This window comes from Microtus pennsylvanicus, chromosome 8 (assembly GCF_037038515.1).
Source record: "Microtus pennsylvanicus isolate mMicPen1 chromosome 8, mMicPen1.hap1, whole genome shotgun sequence".
Classification (NCBI taxonomy): domain Eukaryota; kingdom Metazoa; phylum Chordata; class Mammalia; order Rodentia; family Cricetidae; genus Microtus; species Microtus pennsylvanicus.
The window spans coordinates 19,602,553-19,620,729 of record NC_134586.1 but is presented as its reverse complement, the minus strand read 5'-3'; the positions used below and the strand labels follow the sequence as shown (position 1 = coordinate 19,620,729).

Below are 18,177 nucleotides of genomic sequence, written 5' to 3'. Positions count from 1 at the left end.
GGAATCTCACAGCATACAGCGTAGTTTTTTTCCAGTGGGAAAAATGAAAATCCTGTTTTTCCATCCAAAATGCTGAGACTTGGATTTTATTAACAGCCTGGTGATCTGTTGGATCAGACCATATCAAGTTTTTACAACCAAGACTAGATGTAGCAAGTAATCTAAATGACCCTGATTACCAGAGGCTCCACCAAAATCCCACAACAAGTACCACAGCTGGCTAACAGCCCAAATGATCTCTACACTATCCTTATGAATGAGAACAGGTCAAACATTTAGGCCCTTAAGCTAGCACAGGTAGCCTATCTCTAGAACCTATTTTCTTGGAAGAAATGATGTGTACCCTGAGTTGAGTCTCAATGTAATTATGCTTCTTTGTGCAATGGGGATTGTACTGTACCAGGAAGCTCTTTTCTAAACTATACTGGGCGTAGATTAATTGGGAATGAACCACTGTTATTAGACTCCCTGAAGTCGGATCCAGGTTGATGAAGTCAATCTGCATGGGTTTTCATTCTTATCTCTTCATAGGGTTCCCTTCCCTGGATGATACCTACAGGGATCCCTCCTTTATTTCTTCCATTTTTTAAAGATAGAGTTTCTCTTATATCTTTCTCTGGATGCCAAATCCTAAACTTGTTTACTGACTCACTTAGCACTCTCCATCTCCTGAAGACTTCCCACCCCCATACTTGCAGATTTCCATGTCTGAGCTTGACTGCTTCCCTGATCTCTGCAAGCAGCCCTTTTCCACTCTCACTAGCTCTCTCCATAATGCCCCCAACTAGGTGTTAGTAAGCCCAAGTGTGCTTATCACCTGGTCCAGGACTTCCAGAAAAACACCCTAGTTGCCAGGCAGTGGTGATCCTAGCACTCTGGAGGCAATGGAAGGATGATCTCTGAACGTTCAAGGCCAGCCTGGTCTACAAGAGCTAGTTCCAGGACAGCCACCAAAGCTACACAGAGAAACCCTGTCTCACAAAATAAAAAAAACAACAAAAAGGAGAAAAGGAAAAACACCCAGGCAATTAATTGTTCACACCTTCCCTGTGGTTGCTAATCCATTCACAAGCCATTTCTTCATCCCCTCCTCTGCTGCCATCATTTCTATCTATGATCTTAAAGATGCCCTCTTTATTATCCCGCTGCATCCAAACTCCGAAACTGATGGAGGAAGGTCATTGGCTAATAAAGGAACTGCCTTGGCCCATTTTATTGGTTAGAGGATAGGTGGGAGGAGTAAACAGAACAGAACGCTGGGAGGAAGAGGAAGTGAGCTCAGTCTCGACAGCTCTCCTCTCCGGAGCAGATGCCTGAGAGAGACGCCATGCCCCGCTCCCAGGATGAAGCTCCGACCCAGGATGGACATAGGCTAGAATCTTCCTGGTAAGCGCACCTTGGGGTGCCATACACAGATGATTAGAATTGGGATAAATTAATATGTGAGAATTAGCCTAGAAGAGAATGGGCCAAGCAGTGTTTAAATGAATACAGTTTGTGTGTTGTTATTTCGGGCATAAGCTAGCCAAGCAGGCAGCCGGGGTGCTGGGGACGCAGCCCTGCCGCCCCTTATTTACAACACGAAACCCCTTTTGCTTTCACATGGGAGGATGTAGACACTCTGCCCAGCATCTCATCTGGATGGTTTTGCTCCAGGGATTCTGTGACAGCCCCATTTCTTTATCCAGGTCTTACAAAAGGACCTCACCAACCTGGACTCGTCCCCTCATCTCCTTCTCCACTATGCAGACGATCTCCGCTTATGCAGCCTTCTCCACAGACCGATCTCACACACTCCATGACCCTCTTAACTGGCCTCTCGTGGATATAAGATTCCAGAACAAGGCCCAGATCTGTTAGCCATCAGTCACCTATCTGGGTCTGTCAATCGCAGGATAGGGAGAATTATTCCCAGGACCAGGTTAGAGGAACTCCTTGCCTTCCCCACCCACAAACCAAAAGTGAGCTGCTTGCACTACCAGGCCTCTTTAATTCCTCTGCATAAAGATCTTCAACATTTCCCTTGTTGCTCAGCCTCTCTATGATGGCTCTAAGGGGCCCCTAGAGCAGTCCCCCTCCCCCTCCATCCCTCCTTTCCCCCATAAACACACTTAAGTCTGTCCTCTGGCTTCCATACTAGTCTTTCACATGCTAACCAAGGACAAGTCCTCAAAACACTTTGACAAAAGTTGGGAGAGGACACCATTTCCTCCTGGTTTATTTCTCTAAACAGCTAGACATAAGTCACTGCAGGCTGGACATTTGCCCCTAGACCCTGGCCACAGTGGAACTGCTTATCCCCGAGACAAACAAAATCTCACTTCACACTCAGTCCACACTCACTCAAGGGCCTCATCAGCTACTGAGATTTCCTAACTCTCCCTCCATCCAGAGCTGCTCCATACTTACTAATATTAAATCACAGCCTTGTATTTGGGCCACGCCCACTATCCACCCACCCCACAACACTTCTCAAATAACCCCTCCACATCCTCTGAGGTCCTTTGCTCCACTATAAGATACTTGCTTTGTCTTCTAACCCTTTTGCCAGTATATTGGTTCACCACCTGAAAAAGCCCCAGATTTTTTCCAAATGGAAACAGCCTAAAATAAACCCCTTACTCAGCAGGATGTGCTGTACTCAAGGAAACCCTGCTTCCGAGGGGCCCAGCCCCTACGAGGCTCCCAGGAAGTCAGAGAAAACAGAGAGGAGATGTGGGTAGACAAACTATTGAACAGATGCCCAGACACACAGGGGGAACTGTATCTGAGGGCCAAAGCTTAGTTTATTTTATTTTTCTCTTTGTTGGTTGTTCTTTCTCTTCCTAATCTTTTTTTCTAATTTATTTATTTACTTATTTATTTATGGTTTTTTGAGACAGGGTTTCCCTTGTATAATAGCCTTGGCTGTCCTCAAATTCTATCTGTAGAACAAGCTGGCCTTGAACTCACAGAAATCCACCTGCTTCTGCCTCTTGGGTGCTGGGAATGAAGGTGTGCACCTCCAATGCCTGTTCTGTTCTTTATCCTCTTGTTTTCTCCTTTCTTTGTCTTCTCAGCTGTCTCCCTTATAATTATTTGAAATGTTCTTTGTTATATTTGTTCCCTGATGTTCCCTTTATATCTCTCCTTATTCTTATTTTTCTTATTTTTATTTTCCTCTTATTTCTGTTATACCTGAGACAAAAATTCCATTCTTTCACCTCATATGAGTGTTCTGTCTGTATGTAGACCAGTTTACTGTCTTTTGGCTTTCAGATGCCCTCAGTGAGTTAATTCCTTCCTGAGCATTTCTCCCCTCTGCTTCTCCCTTGCTTTCTGAAAGTCCAGCCACACCTGAAAAGGCAGCTGGAGGCTGTGGGTGGAGCCAGTGGCTTCTGGCCAGAGGACAACTCTTAGCTGGAAGACCATAGGCCTATGAAGAGCAGCAGGTGGAATTTTCGGCCAATTTGTTTGAAAGACGGTTTTTTCCTGGAGGCGTGGTCCGGCAGAATTGTCGGTTGAGACCCAGATGGTGATTCTAAGAGCCTGGTGAATGGGGGAATCGCAGAGCCAGGCGCTAAGGCCATTATGTCTGAGGACTTGAACATCCTGTCCTCGTCCATCAACAGGGATGGCAACGAGCTGCAGGAGATGACAGGTGAGAGCCCAAGGGCGAGGGGAGATGTGCTGGGACTCTTGGCACAAGCCTAAGGGCACTTCCTGAGGTGGGCTCCCACCGCAGGAAAGACTTACCTGAAACAGATATGTCCTGGGCACGTGGATGTTCCACAGGCCACAATGTAGCACTGGGGTTCGTGGGCAGAGCAGTGAGTCCCTGGAATTGTGGACATGGGCACTTTAGTCCATTCCTGCATCTGCCTACGACTCCTTCAAGTGTACCACAAGGATTCTGGAGAAACTTTAAAGGAGTGCTCAGCTAACCATCAGTTCTCCTTTATACACAATAGGATCATTTAATTTCTTTTCACAATTTGTTTCTTCAAGGTTCATACTGGGGCCTGTGATTAATTCTGTAAGCTACATGACCAAGGAACTGTGGCCTAAGTTTGGGTACAGAGACAAAGTTTTCTTGATCATCAGTCTGTTTTTCCACAGGCAGAATTCATGGGTCTGTATGTGTGAAACTTCCTTCTTAGTTTCCATCCTCGACAAATCTCACATCTAACAAAGGGGAAGGTAACTTTTTGTGTATTTTTGCCTTTTTTATATCTCTTATTGGAGCAATTGTCCCAATAACCTAAACCATTTTCCTAATCATCTTTACTGTCTTAAATACCTGTATCTTTTAGGTAAACTCAGAAAGTTCAATTAAATCGATCTAACTAAGCATCATTGCTCCCACAAAAATAATCTTCATTATGATCTGCAAGTAAAGTGCCCAGTCAGGAGTGGGATTTAATGATACCAAGGCCAGACACAGCAGGAACAGGGCCACAGCAATCAGGAGGAATGAGAGCAGAAGCAAGGGGCATTTTGTAACTCAACCTCACCTCCTCCCTCCCTTCCCATGCCACCCCCTCCATCGGGATTTGCCTCTTGGGGGGGGGGGTTTAGATTTACTATTCAGTGAATTGAATTCCCTAAGCTCTCTTGCTGACTGTAGCTACTCTGATATGGGCACTGGCAGAAAGCCACTAGTCCCAGACGCCCACACTTAGTAGAAGCAAATCCCTACCCTTCACACAGCTTCCCAGTGGCAGAACTAAGTGTTCTACCTGGGCTCTAGCACTTGCTTCCAGTCTTAGAGTCAACATATACACTGGTTTCAAATACATCTGCAGCATAGCACATGCAACACCTTACTCTGGAGAGAAAGGGGTTTCCTAAGCAAAAGGAAACATCATTAATGAACTCCCTTTTCGTACAGAAACGAAGCAGTTCTCCTTCAGCCATTGCCCACTGCAGGTGACAGCAAAAGACAAGTGATTCTTTTCTCAAAAACAGGCTGACCAATGTCCCAACAGACTACCCTGTCATGCCTACAACAAAGACACCATCTCCAGAGCCAGTCTTGTACACTGAAGACACTGCTTCCCAGGGCTGTCACCACATACAGGCCACTGGACAGTCAGTCTTGGCTTCTGGACTATGGATGTCATTTCTGCCCCTAGAAAGGCTGAAGCCAGTTTCTTCCCATAGGAATTTTGTCTCCTCCACCCTTGTGGATTAGACATTTGCTCATCTACCCACATGGCATGGGATGTACGGTCCATCCTTGCATGCGAGTGAGATCTGAGATTCATGGGATCCTCAAGGTTAGGCAGTAGATTACTCTTAGTTCAGTAACTAAGGACCCTGGGTCAAGCTGTGTTTCTGGCATATCTGGCCTTCTTTCCACCATGGCCATCCTTATGGACCAGGGTTTCTTTAAAGAAACAAACATTTTTTAAGGTAGTTGCAGGCAAGTGTAAAGTGCGTTTTTCTTGTAAGATTCTTTTATTTTCCTTATGTAATTTTCAAAGTAGGCATTCTTATATTCGTATTTTACAGATAAAGAGCAACCAGGACAACATCTCAGAATCGTCTCCCCTGTGTCTCCTGCTAGGCTTTACTGCTGCTATGTAGTGATCATCGTCCTCACTGGAGCTGTGATTGCACTTTCTGTGGCTCTGTCATTGTCAGGTGAGTGACATTCTCCAGATTCTGCAGCATTCTGTCCACATACTCACTGTCAGTTACACTTGCTGAGCACTGTGAGCCAGGCACTGTGTGAAGGGCAGAAGAGAAAACACACTGGAAATTCCTGTTCTCTGGGAACTTAGGGTCTAGCAGGAAGATGCAGTGAAGGAACAGCACAGGCTGTGGTGTGCACAGGAAGCCAGGCTCAGCATCTCTGGGAAGAAGCATCTCTCTAGAGAGATGCAGGAGACATGTCATCCTGGAGGAACAATTTAGGCAGAACACAAGAAGAAAAACCCAAGTAGGAGTCTCAAGGAAGCTTCTATAGCTAGGGGCAGTGAGGGCAGTGAAGATTAATATGGTTGGGGAAGGTACAGAACACCTCACCACTTCATGATTCATGGTTTCAGTTAATATTTTCACCTATGGTCTGAAAATATTAAATAGAATGATCCAGAAATACGCTGTTCATCAGCTTTTAGTTTTAGACTATTCAGAATAATGTGCTAAAGTCTTGTACAGCTTCCCTGCCATAGCTGGAGTAATGATTCATGATATTGTTTTATAAAATCAACTTTAACCATGTCAGTGACTAATGTACAAGTCTAAACACAAACAAACTTTTGCTCACAAGACTTAGTATGTATAATGTAAACTGTCAGGAGGCTCTACTTAACAGTCACCCTCAGGGCCTGTTGCATTGGTTCCTTTCATTAATGCCTCATGGTAGTGTGTATAAGAACTGGGAACAGCTACAACAAATTGCTCTCCGCTGAAAATAAATATGTGATAGTCATTTCTAGTATTTAATATTTCTTATCAAATCATTTATTTCTATCCTCAGAAGCCCTTCCAAGGAGCCTTGTAGTCATTCTTACCTGTTAAAGGAAGAAAAAGGGAAAGTTATGAAAGAAAAATGTTATTTTTATCATCAGTCCTGCATTCAGAAATTCTTACACATACCCCCACACACAATCACTCTGTTGTTATAGACTCACAAATGAAGACATCACACTGCACCCTTAACATAACCACTCAAACACTGACCAAGTCCCAAACCCTGTGCATCTTACTGAATTTCTACCCAGTTAGCAGAGCCAATCTAAAGCCATAGAGCTTTGGTTATGGTTTTATATTTTCTTTGTATTTACATTTTTACACGCTTATCAGCCATAAATTAGAAAAAAAACCAGCAAAGTTGAAACCAGAAATGTAATACTTTTTATAACTTTCTATGACTTTGGCCTCTTTGCTTTAATCCTGTGCTTCCTTGTCACCTTATGTCACCCTTCCTTGTTCTCCCCTTTACATATAACTCCATGCCCACTCTCACAGTTGTTCACACTGTACATTATAGCCGGGGACAAGCATATGAGGGAGTGCATGGGGTCTCCTTCTTGCTGAGTTTGTGTGACCTTATTTAATATTATACTTTGTACACCCCCCACTTTTCTACAAGTTTCTATTTCTTTATGTCTGGATAACTTTCTGTGTTACACATGTACCACATTTTTATTATCTGTTCATCAGTTGATGGGCATCTAGGTCAGGTCCATTTTGCTCCTATTATACACAGGGCAGCAGTAGACACGTTCAAGCAGGTCTCTGTGTTATGGTGTAGTGTCCTCTCATATATGCCCAGGAGTGGCATAGCTGAGTCACCAAACGTCTATTTGTAACTTTTTTTTTTAAAAAAAGGATTTATCTATCTATCTATTTATTTATTTTACATACAGTATTCTCAGTATTCTGTCTGCATGTATACCTGCAGGCCAGAAGAGGGCACTAGATATCACTACAGATAGCTGTGAGCCATCATGTGGTTGCTAGGAATTGAACTCAGGACCTTTGGAAGAACAAGCAGTGCTCTTAACCACTGAACCATCTCTCCAGCCCCCTATTTGTAACTTTTTAAAGGATCCTCCATCCTGAATGTTTCAGTTTATACTCAAATTAGCAATAAATAAGTGTCCCTATTTCTGCAGAGTTCTGACATCTGTTGTAAGGTTGCTTGATAATTGCCATTCTGACAGCCTCTAATGAGAGCCAGCATACATTCATATGAAATTAATGTATGTGTACATGATAACAAGAAGTTTTAATTAAAGTCTTGGTATCAGCAAATTATTTGACCATGCCTTGTTTTGCATGCTGGTATTTCTCCATAGTTAAATCCAGAGAAGTGAGGAGTCTTTATTTGGTCATTACAAAAGCAGGATGTGTTCTCATTCCTCCCACTCTTCAACTGGACTTAGGCAGCTTAGTCCAGTGCTCCTATGTGGGTTTCTGGTTCTGGTTCTGTCAGTTGCTGGATGAAAGTTCCATGGTGATATTTAAGATATTCCTCAGTCTGACTAGAGGGAAATCAAGATTGTGCCCCTCTCCTCTATTGCTTAGGGTCTTAGTTGGAATCGGCCTTGTGGATTCCTGGGACTTACTCTAGAGTCAGGTTTCTGCTAACCCTATAATGACTCCCTCAATCAAGATACTTTTCCTCGCTCTTGTCTGTCCTTCCTCGATCTTGACTATCCCATTCCCTCAAGTTCTCCTCAACTCTCCCCTTTCCCACTCCTTTTCAACTTCCACCCTTCCTTCTCACCTTACCCCCATGCTCCAAGACCATGACAGGTTTACCCACTGAAACAGTCTACCTGAGCTAATGGGAGCTCACCAACTCCAGATAGGCTGGGAAGGAACAAGCATAGGACCAAATTAGTCCCTCTGAATGTGGTTGACAGTTGTATGGCTGGGGCAGACTGAGGGGTCACAGGCAGTGACACCAGGATTTATCCCTATTGCATGTACTGACCTTTTGGGAACCAGTTCTCTTTGGTTGTATATCTTTCTCAGCCTAGATATAGTAGGGAGGGCCTTGGAACTTCCACAAAGCAACGTGTCTTACCATCTCTGAGGATTTGAGGGCATGGGAGGATGTGTGGAGGGAATGGAAGGAAGAGAGGGAGTGGGAACTTGGATTGGTATTTTTTAAATCTAATTAATTAAATAAAAGCAGGATGTGGAGCAGGATCATAGGAAAGCAATCTGTAGGATTCTAGCACTCAGGGAAATCCTCATGGGGTAATGACTATGATTTTGTTCAGGGTATGGTGTCTTCAGTCCCTGCTCTTAGGAGGCACAGCCAGGTGGATTATTACAAAATTCGGACAAGTGTAGTCCACAGAGTGAGATCCAAGCCTGGCAGGGGGACATAGAGAGATTCTGTCCCCAAACTCACAATATAAAGAAGAGAAGCTTTTCCTTAAAGTCCCACATGAAGGTTCTTGACTGGAGACCACCATGCTAGGAGGAGTCTCTTAGTGATCAGTAATGAAAGGTATAGTCAAACACACACCTCACAATGGAGATTGAATGGTTAGCCAAAGATCCAAGACATGGAAATGTTTATCTATGATATGTATTTGCACTGCGCATATTCTAGGGAGAAAGGAAGAAAAGGCCATTGCGAGCCCTGAAGCTGGCCATTTCACCTGCCCAAGAAACTGGATTGGATTTGGAAGTAAATGTTTTTATTTTTCTGAACACACAAGTAACTGGACATCCAGCCAGACCTCCTGCATGGAGCTGGGGGCCCATCTTACTCACTTTGACAGTCTGGAGGAGTTGGTAAGAAAGGATCGGGAGTTGGTTTGTTGTTTGTTCCTGTGGAATATGTATTGCCTTGAGAAAGAGAGCTTAAACCTGGAACATGAGGAAGATTCCCACCCTAGGTACTGGGGGACACGGGACACACATTAGCATGTGCCATTTGTGATGGTAACACATCTGGCTGTAGCACTGAGACATTCCAAGGATATTCTCATCTGTAATGCTAATAGTCAACGTGCAAGGTCACACATACATTTGAGAATCGTCGTGGTCATGCAAGTCTTTGTCCGAGCTGGCAGGTGTTGCAAACTTAAGGTGACAACTGTTACTAACTGTAAATACAGACTCAACGAGGGCCCTTCTCGGTGACAGAAGGATGGGTGGTTGTCAGTATGTTATGGGTTATGATAGGAAAATGCATCCACTGAAAACTGTGTGTTATTTAGGCTCCACAATTGATGACCCTCAGTTCAAACCAGCTGCCATCCGGAGAGGTCGCTGTAGGACAGAGACTCAAGGGACATCTGGAACTGAGAGACACATGTGTTTCCTTTCTGTGTTTTTGACAGAATTTCCTGAATAGATTCAAGGGGGATTCTGCTGCCTGGATCGGCCTGCACAGAGAGTCATCAGAGCAGCCTTGGATGTGGACAAACAACACTGAATATAACAACTTGTATGTGTTCAGAATGCTTTTCCTCCTACTGTGTTCATGTGCTGTGATTGTGTGAATTGTGGTTGTGAAAGGTGAAAGGCTGAGTCGTGTGAAGAAAATGTAACTGGAAAGGGAGAAACCCTTGGGCTGGAGGTTTTCCTTGGGTCTGGCTGTGTGGTACATGGAGTCCCCAGTATCCACAACCTGATAAATTTACATGTGTTAGAGTCACCTAGTGTTGTTTCACTCCAAATCTTTAGCCTGATGATGGCATCTGGGGAAGATGCTGTCTGCTCTCAGCACTTGGAAATCTCTCCTTGCTGATAACTGCCCATGTCGGGTGCAGACAGAACTGCTGATGACCACTAAGGGCTCTGACACCCCAGGAAGTTACTGCACAGCTGCTGGACAAGTCTTCTCAGATAGCTATGTGCACAGTTGCTCTTATCACTGAAGCAGACTCCATTGGTATTGGGAACCTTCTCTAAAGTCTCATCATCAAAGAGCACCCAGGACAGCACTTGGATGTGAGCATAGGCATTTTGAACAGACCCATTTCACTGGAACAGTGAATGTCTGTCAGTAAAGACCTTTAGAGTTTACTAAGTGCATTTTCTCCCCCTGTCATACATGTGAGAAATTCTTCAAGATAGAATTGAAAACCACCCTTGCAATGCTACCCATGGCTGAATGAAGTTCATGTGGACATGGCAGAGAGCACCAGTCAAATGCTTTGTACACACAGTACAGGGTCCACCATGGATGAGTGAGAAAGGTGTGGTCACCAAATGGAACCCTGAGAATGGAAAAGTCACTGGGTGTAACACTAGTGCTGGTGATTCCTCATGGACTCTGCCTTTCTGTGATTCGTGCTATAAACAAGCGGTGGACACGAGTGAGACATCATTGCTGGAGGAATGCAGTGGCCGACTCTGCAGACATTGTGTTTGTTTTTTGTTTTAGGGCACTCATCCGAGGAGAAGGAGAACATGCCTACCTGAGTGACAGTGGGATCAGCAGTGGCAGGAACTACATAAGTAGGAAGTGGATTTGTAGCAAACCCAGCAGCTATACTTTACATTGTGCAGTTGTCTCACAGCTTGTGTAGACTGTGCTAAAGCAGTTATGAGAGCCCTGTATCATGTTATCTACAGCTGCAGCCTCATTTCTTTATCTTATACTATTATCAAAATCAACACCTAACCCGTGGTGACATCATAGATAACAGCTATCAGAGAGGACTATACCTACAGGTACTTGGAGGCCTATGGGTGATTCTAAATTAAATAAGTGTTCGCTATGGGTTTGTACTCACTTCATAAACCTGAATTACAATCGAAAAACCAACAAAATAACATTTCTCTGTGTTCTATTCATAGTTTATTTTGTTCCCCTTTTGTTTCAATCCATTTTATTTCAAATAAACAGTGTGACACTATTTCTCAAATAAATAAATAAATATTTTGTCCTATGGAAATTACTTTGTGTTTAGCAGTTTTAATTATCTTATTTACAGTACATACTAATCTCAAGACTGGAAGAGAAAGATCACTTACTCAAATCTTCATGACCAAATTAATTAATTAAAGCATGCTGCTGGACGGTGGTGGCGCATGCCTTTAATCCCAGCACTCGGGAGGCAGAGGCAGGCGGATCTCTGGGAGTTCGAGGCCAGCCTGGTCTACAAGAGCTAGTTCTGGGACAGGCACCAAAGCTACATAGAAACCCTATCTCGAAAAACCAAAAAAAAAAAAAAAAAAGCATGCTTCCCTCTGTAGTGGGGTTTGAGAGGTCAGCATGGCAGTTGAGGGAGACAAGATTTTTATAAACCTCAGGGGTAGGAAGTTTCCAAATGGTGGTCATGACAGGTGAAAGAGGTGGGATTATAGGATCAGAACATAAATTACACAATAGCCCATCACAGGCTCCTGAAAGAAAGACATGGCTGTCAAGGGGGCGTAAGGGGGTAGTCATTGGCAACAGGGAGTCAAAAGGTGGTAATGGGTGTTCATGTAACCTTTTATAACCAAGATGGGTTACAAGATGGTTATAAAAAATGTTTGGAAACAAAGGCATGATTCCCATTCCTGGGACAGGCAGTACAGAACCATTTGTAGATAAGGGCACAGGTGGCCATTGCCCAATCCATGAAAACAGAAATTTATGGTTTAATCATAAACAGAGTGGACCTATTTTGTCTTTACTATAACATGGCTTCAAAGTCTAAGACAGGGGCAGGCTGATTCTTCCTACACTTCATCCTAATTGCCCTCCTATGTTGTGATTTTGTTTCTCTGAGAAAGAAAGTACTTCATCTGCTTCCTGAGTGGCTTTTCTACTCCAATGGGCACAGTTAACAAGCCACCTGACAAGTGGGATCCAGTTATAAGGGGGCTAATTGGGAACACCCGAGAACTGAAAACAGAAATTCTTCCTCTTTAGTTTCAACTTCTGTCTTCCTGCTGCTGAGACCCAGTTCAGAGGTCAGTGTTGCAGAGACTGCCAAGTCTTCTGTGCACCTGCTGAAATCAATCACCACACCAGAGCTCCTGAAGGAAGGATGAATAGGTGTGCATTGAATGCAATCTGAATCAAACTGAAAGGGCAAGAGGAGCTTCACAGAGGAGCTGAAGCTCGTGAAAGTTAGATTTTCACAGTGGGTCTCTCCCTGCAGTAGAGGAGATGCTTGGGGGCCTCTCATATAGTAGTAATTCTTTTGGACTATGTCATGCTTAAGTATAACTGGGCAAGAGAAATGGTCAGTGAATTAATTAAGAGTTCTGAGTCATAGTTTTTGTTTGGTCAGTGAATAAAGTGAGTACAAGATCATTTCCAGGTAGGTCTGAGGGGAAGGTTTTATTGTCAATATGAGGCAGAGCACCAGAGGCATCTGGAAGAATCCACAGTGGGGAGAGAAAGGAGTAGACCTAACCTGGCCAGCAGATTCAACTTGGCCAGGAGAGAAGAAAGAGCAGAGGAGCGCGTGAGAGGAGGACCAAGAGAGCAAGATAAAGAGAGAGCATGGCCAAAATGGCAGAGAGGAATTTCAGGGAAGGAAAAGCACCCTATCTCAGTAAAAAATCACTTTCTCCTGCCATCTCTTTACCATGGCTTTAGTTGGATCAGCCTCACTGAGGGTGGGCTCTTGGCCAGGTGAGTGACAGGCCCAGCAGGATTTGCTCTTTCCCTGCTTGTTTTCCTCATGCTGGCAGGTCCATTCCTACACTGGCATTAGAGCAGTGTTTCTCAACCCGTGGGTCTCTAATCCTTTGGGGTCACATATCAGATATCCTGCTTATGGATATTTACATTATGATTCATAGGAGGAGCAAATACAGTTATGAAGTCGCAATGAAAATAATTTTAGGATTGGGGGTCAACACTACATGAGAAACTGTATTAAAGGCTCCCAGCTTTAGGAAGGTTGAGAACCGCTGCATTAGAGCCTACTTCTTCGGGATTCCAGCATCTCCAGAAGACCATCTGAGACATCCAGTCTCATAGATTGAGCAAGTTCTGGATTCTTGGACTTTCTGTTCATAGGCAGTCATTATTGGACTAGCTGTAAGTCATTCTAATAAATAACCTTTCTATAGACAGAGAAGATTCATTCTATAAGTTCTGTTGCTCTAGAGAACCCTGACAAATACAGTGAAATATGGTGACAAGGAAGGACAGGATGCAGTCCAATGGCCTGTGAGTCATGAAAAAGTTATGAAGAAAATGGTTTTACTAGTGTCAGCTCTTACATAGGTTTTTCTTATTTAGTGGTGAGTTCATAAACACATAATTGACAGTGAAATTCTAAAACCAAACTAAGGCTCCATTGATGGGGGGAGAGTCTTCTGTTTTGTGTTAATTTCATTGGTTAAATAAAGAGACTGCCTTGGCCCTGATAGGACAGAAAATTAGGTTGGCGGAGTAGACAAAACAGAATGCTGGGAGAAAGAAGCTGAGTTAGGCAGTCGCCATGATTCTCCCACCCAACACAGCTGCAGGTTAAGATCTTCCCTGGTAAGCCATCTCGTGGGCTACACAGATTATTAGAAATGGGTTAGATCAATATGTAAGAGCTAGCCAATAAGAGGCTGGAACTAATGGGCCAGGCAGCGTTTAAAAGAATACAGTTTCTGTGTAATTATTTTGGGTATAAAGCTTGCCATGTGTGCAGCCGGGTGCCAGGAACGCAGCCCTGCCACTCCTTCAACACTCCATGACTTCAGAATGGCTCTTCCAACCATTAGGAAGTACAATGATATACAACCATGTGGAAGTATCTGTGCTTCTGAAAGTGGTCAGTGCAGTCCAACACCAGACCTGAGGAATGGGAGAAGTTTTGTTCAAGGACAGAACAGCTATGCTGGGACCCAGCTTTCACGTTGGATGCAAAGGTGTGTGTCCAGTCCCTCACCCGAGTGCCTTTTGCATAAAGGGCTGTGCTTCTGGTTCTTCACTGTGAGAAAGACAATGCCCTCCCTGTGGACACAGGTAGTTGCTATTCACTTGCCATAGCCCATGTCCAAGGGACTCTTTATATAGAGAGGGGGTACTCACTTCACACCGAGAATAAATAAATAAGAACAACAAAAATATCCTAGCCAAGTGAGACATCTTATGTCTGCCAAGAGAGGATGCCATTGTGAAGTGTAAAAGATCTTAAAAGGGAATCCCCAAAGGTCCAGGGAACAAAGCAGCAAATGTGGCTGCCTTGAAAAGTGGCTCTGGAAGCAGAGAGGCCTCTCCAGATCTTGGTTACCCTGCCTGAACTTTAATTTCTCTAGATTCCAATTCATATACAAAGAGATCAAGTGGAAAGGAAGAAAAGATACTCAATAGGAGACTGTGGGTCCACTGGTGAAGAAAAAGGGCCATGATCTATCCATTAACCTGCCTGCCTGACTCTATCTCTCAGCCCCAAGATCCCCAAAGTCAGGCAAACAACATCTTGCTTAAAGGCACTGTGAAACAGAATCCTCCTGGGAGCACACTATCCCTTTATAGTCCTAGAAAGAAACCTGTTGTGGATTATTAATATTATTTTATTATTTTTTTGGTACAGCTTTTCTGTATTTAGAAATGTTTTGATATACAAATACCCGTGTGTTTCAAAGGAGTACAGAATTAAGCATGGACTGTGCTGTACAGGTTTGTGGCTTAGGAGCCACAGCCATAGGTGTGACAAAGGCTGTGCTGGGGAAGCTGTGTGAGTGCACTCTGTGCTGCTTGCACAAAGACCAAAACACCCACAAGTGCACTTCTAGGAATCCATCCTCGTTGATCCCAGGCTCTCAGGTACCTGTAAAATGCCAAGGGTGGCACTAAGAAATTCAACATGAATGCTTCTCTGTCCATGAAAGCAGCATCTGGCTCTTGGGGAAATGTTAAGTCATCCTGACTCTCACCACTTTCAGACACTCTCTGTATGGCTTTGCACCTGGAGACAGAACTGTCACCTTTTATTCCTTATGTGAGTCAAGAGCCAAGTCCCAACCTGATTGTGACTTTTGATTCCTCACCCTGATAAATCCTCACCCATATCCTGCCTCTGGCATACAGCCCAAGATCCTAGACAAAACGCTGGAATTTAAGTATAAATCAAAAACACAGACTGCCGTATCCCAAAAAGGACCTGAAAGACTTCCTAAGTCAAGGAGCTTAAGCAAGAGCAATATATCATTGAGGGAAATGCAGTCGCTTGAGAGTATCTAGACCTGCATTTGGTTTCTAATCTGTTGGCACCGATGCATGCCAAATTTGATTCAAATAAATATTTAAATAAAATCTGAGCTGCACATGGAGAGCATTGCAAAATTGACCTTGTAAAGTTCAACTGAAGCTCCTCCGTGGTGCACGTCTGCCCTCTGCTGCTCATGGTGTTTCCAACAGCTCATTCTCCCTGTGATCCATTTTTGTTTCGTTTTTTTTCCTTCTTCAATGCTTGTATTGTTGTTTTAAACCAAAATCAACCTGAAGCTTTCATTCACAAGCGAACAGTCCCCCTGAGGCTTGTGGCTTGAATCTGTAGCCTCATGGACATAAACAATTTCTTCTGAACAACGAGTCAGAGAGTTGGATGTCAAAGTTAAAGTTCATGATCTCTCTGAGCATGCCAAATGTCTGACATTGGTAAACCATTGGACATGAGCCCGACAATGATTGAACACATGAATGAGCTTGTGGGTGACGACTCAACTCATGTGAGCCTGACTTCGGATATTATTCTGGAACAAAATCATCTTAGACGCTGAAGTATTGAACCCTTTGCTGACGTTTCCATCACAGTCTTCACAAGAAACGTGTCTCCCTCTGTTAACAGCACAACCTGAGTGTTTCATAGCATCAAGGTGGAAATATGGGTTCCTTTCTGGAGTCTTCTGGAGCATGAGTGGGCAGCTCTTGTGAAGAGTCTGGAGAGGAAGCCCTGCAGGGGCCTTCCCATGGTCAATGGCTCCAGGGAGCTCTGGCTGGTGTCTCTTAGCTACAGCAGTAACTCTTTGGCTGCTGGGCTTCGTAGAATATTATTTTAGCTAGGCAAAGATGTATTACATTTGTTTATGCTGCAGAACATTACTTTAGCTGTGTAAAGGTGAGAAACTTTTGTTTATGCTGCATTTGTTTACTTATGGAAAGATATGGTTCATTTGTTTCACATTGCCTGCCTATGGCACCTGATTGTTCTGAAAAGAGCTAGGCAGAGAAAGAACAGGTAGCACTGGCAGACAGAGAGAACAAATAGGAGGAGAAATCTAGGCTGAGCAGAAGGAAGAATGAGAGGAAGAATAAGATGAGAAAGGAGAGACAACCCCAGGGCAAGAAGCCAACCAGCCTCTATCCAGTCAGATACAGAAGCAGTGGAAGATAGGTGTAACAATAGAAAAGGTTTAAAATCCCCAAGGCAAAAGGTGCATAAAGAGAAACAGGTTGAATCTAAGTTAATAGAGCTAGCCAGAAACAAACCTAAGTTATGCTAAATATTTATAATTAATAAAAACTATCGGTATCATGATTTGAAAACTGGTTGGTGGCTCCCAGTTCTCACTACATGATCTTGCTTGCTCAACTGTCTACTCCACTATAGAAAACAGAATAAATTCTGTTCAAACATGGCTCTAAGGAGACCAAAAAAACCCCTCTGTACACAGGTGAATCCATAATTTGACGAATGCCCAAAGTTCCAAAGAATCTTTGAGGAATGTATACCGTTCCCAGAACTTAGCAAGTCACCAAGCCTTAGCTCAACAGACACCATGACGGAAATACCGTTCAGGTCTGGGAACCCAACATGTAACCATGAATTCCTGCCAAAATGAGAGCATAAAATCCACCAAAGTCCACAGTTCTGGGAAAGTCTCTAATGTACTGTAGTAATACGGAGCGGCAGCGGGGCTGCGTCCCCAAATCCCCAGCCACCTGGCTAGGCTAGCTTATGCCCCAAATAATTACACGGACACTGTATTCTTTTAAACACTGCTCTGGCCCATTTCTATCTAGCCTCTTCTAGGCTAATTCTCACATATTAATTTAGCCCATTTCTAATCATCTGTGTAGCGCCCCTAGGTGCGCTTACCGGGAAGATTCTAGCCTAAGTCCATCCTGGGTGGGAGCTTCATAGCGTGCGTCTTCCCTGGAGCAGGTAGCATGGCGTCTCTCCTGAGGCGTCTGCTCCGGAGAGCAGAGCTGTGGAGTCTGACCTCACTTCCTCTTCCTCCCAGCGTTCTGTTCTGTTTACTCCACCCACCTAAGGGTGGGCCTATCCAATGGGCCTAGCAGTTTCTTTATTGCTTAGCCAATGAAATCAACAGATTGATATATGACACTCCCACATCAATGTACTATCTTGTTTTTTGATTTTTGTAGTTTGCTTCTTGCTACATGTTTCTGCTAATTGGCTACATGGGATCTGTGACCCCAATAGCTGAGGGTTTTTTGAGGGGAGCTCAATACCATATCCTGAGGAAGACTTATTGCTGTACCAGGGTCCCGAACAGCCTGTTTATGGAAATGTTTTGCCAACCGCACATCTGATAAATTGCCAATATTTAAAATATGCCTTGGATTAAAAAACAGGACATCAAATAAACAATAACCCAACTTAAAAAAGTGTTGTAGATATCTCACCAGAGATTTTTCAAAAGATGAACACAAATGGCTGAGAAACACATAAAGAAATGGTCAATATCCTTAGTTATCAGGGTGATCCAAATAAAAACTACATTGAGATTTCATTGCATACAAGTCAGATTGTCCAAGATAAATAAGCAAATACAGCTCCTGCTGGTGAGGATCTGAGGTTG

At 43.8% G+C, this 18,177-nt stretch overlaps 1 protein-coding gene and 1 pseudogene across 1 annotated transcript; one reads left to right on the top strand and one right to left on the bottom strand.

Annotated features, from left to right (window-relative positions):
* Window positions 1-3,521: 3,521 nt before the first annotated feature.
* Window positions 3,522-11,214, top strand: LOC142855961 (C-type lectin domain family 2 member F-like). The gene is made up of 5 exons (XM_075982645.1): window positions 3,522-3,640; window positions 5,494-5,625; window positions 9,062-9,246; window positions 9,798-9,904; window positions 10,847-11,214. The coding sequence occupies exons 1-5, from the start codon at window positions 3,571-3,573 to the stop codon at window positions 10,989-10,991; spliced, it is 639 nt and encodes a 212-aa protein (XP_075838760.1). The 5' UTR covers window positions 3,522-3,570; the 3' UTR covers window positions 10,992-11,214.
* Window positions 11,215-15,814: 4,600 nt separating this feature from the next.
* Window positions 15,815-16,520, bottom strand: LOC142855301 (mitochondrial inner membrane protease ATP23 homolog pseudogene; annotated as a pseudogene).
* Between the last annotated feature and the right edge of the window lie 1,657 nt (window positions 16,521-18,177).

What these genes read in the sequence shown, in the direction of transcription:
- LOC142855961 (XM_075982645.1), top strand. Translation starts at nt 3,571, where the DNA reads ATGTCTGAGGACTTGAACATCCTGTCCTCGTCCATCAACAGGGATGGC. An exon ending in CGAGCTGCAGGAGATGACAG is followed by an intron (nt 3,641 to 5,493) that starts GTGAGAGCCCAA and finishes CGTATTTTACAG; the next exon opens with ATAAAGAGCAACCAGGACAA. An exon ending in TGTGGCTCTGTCATTGTCAG is followed by an intron (nt 5,626 to 9,061) that starts GTGAGTGACATT and finishes CGCATATTCTAG; the next exon opens with GGAGAAAGGAAGAAAAGGCC.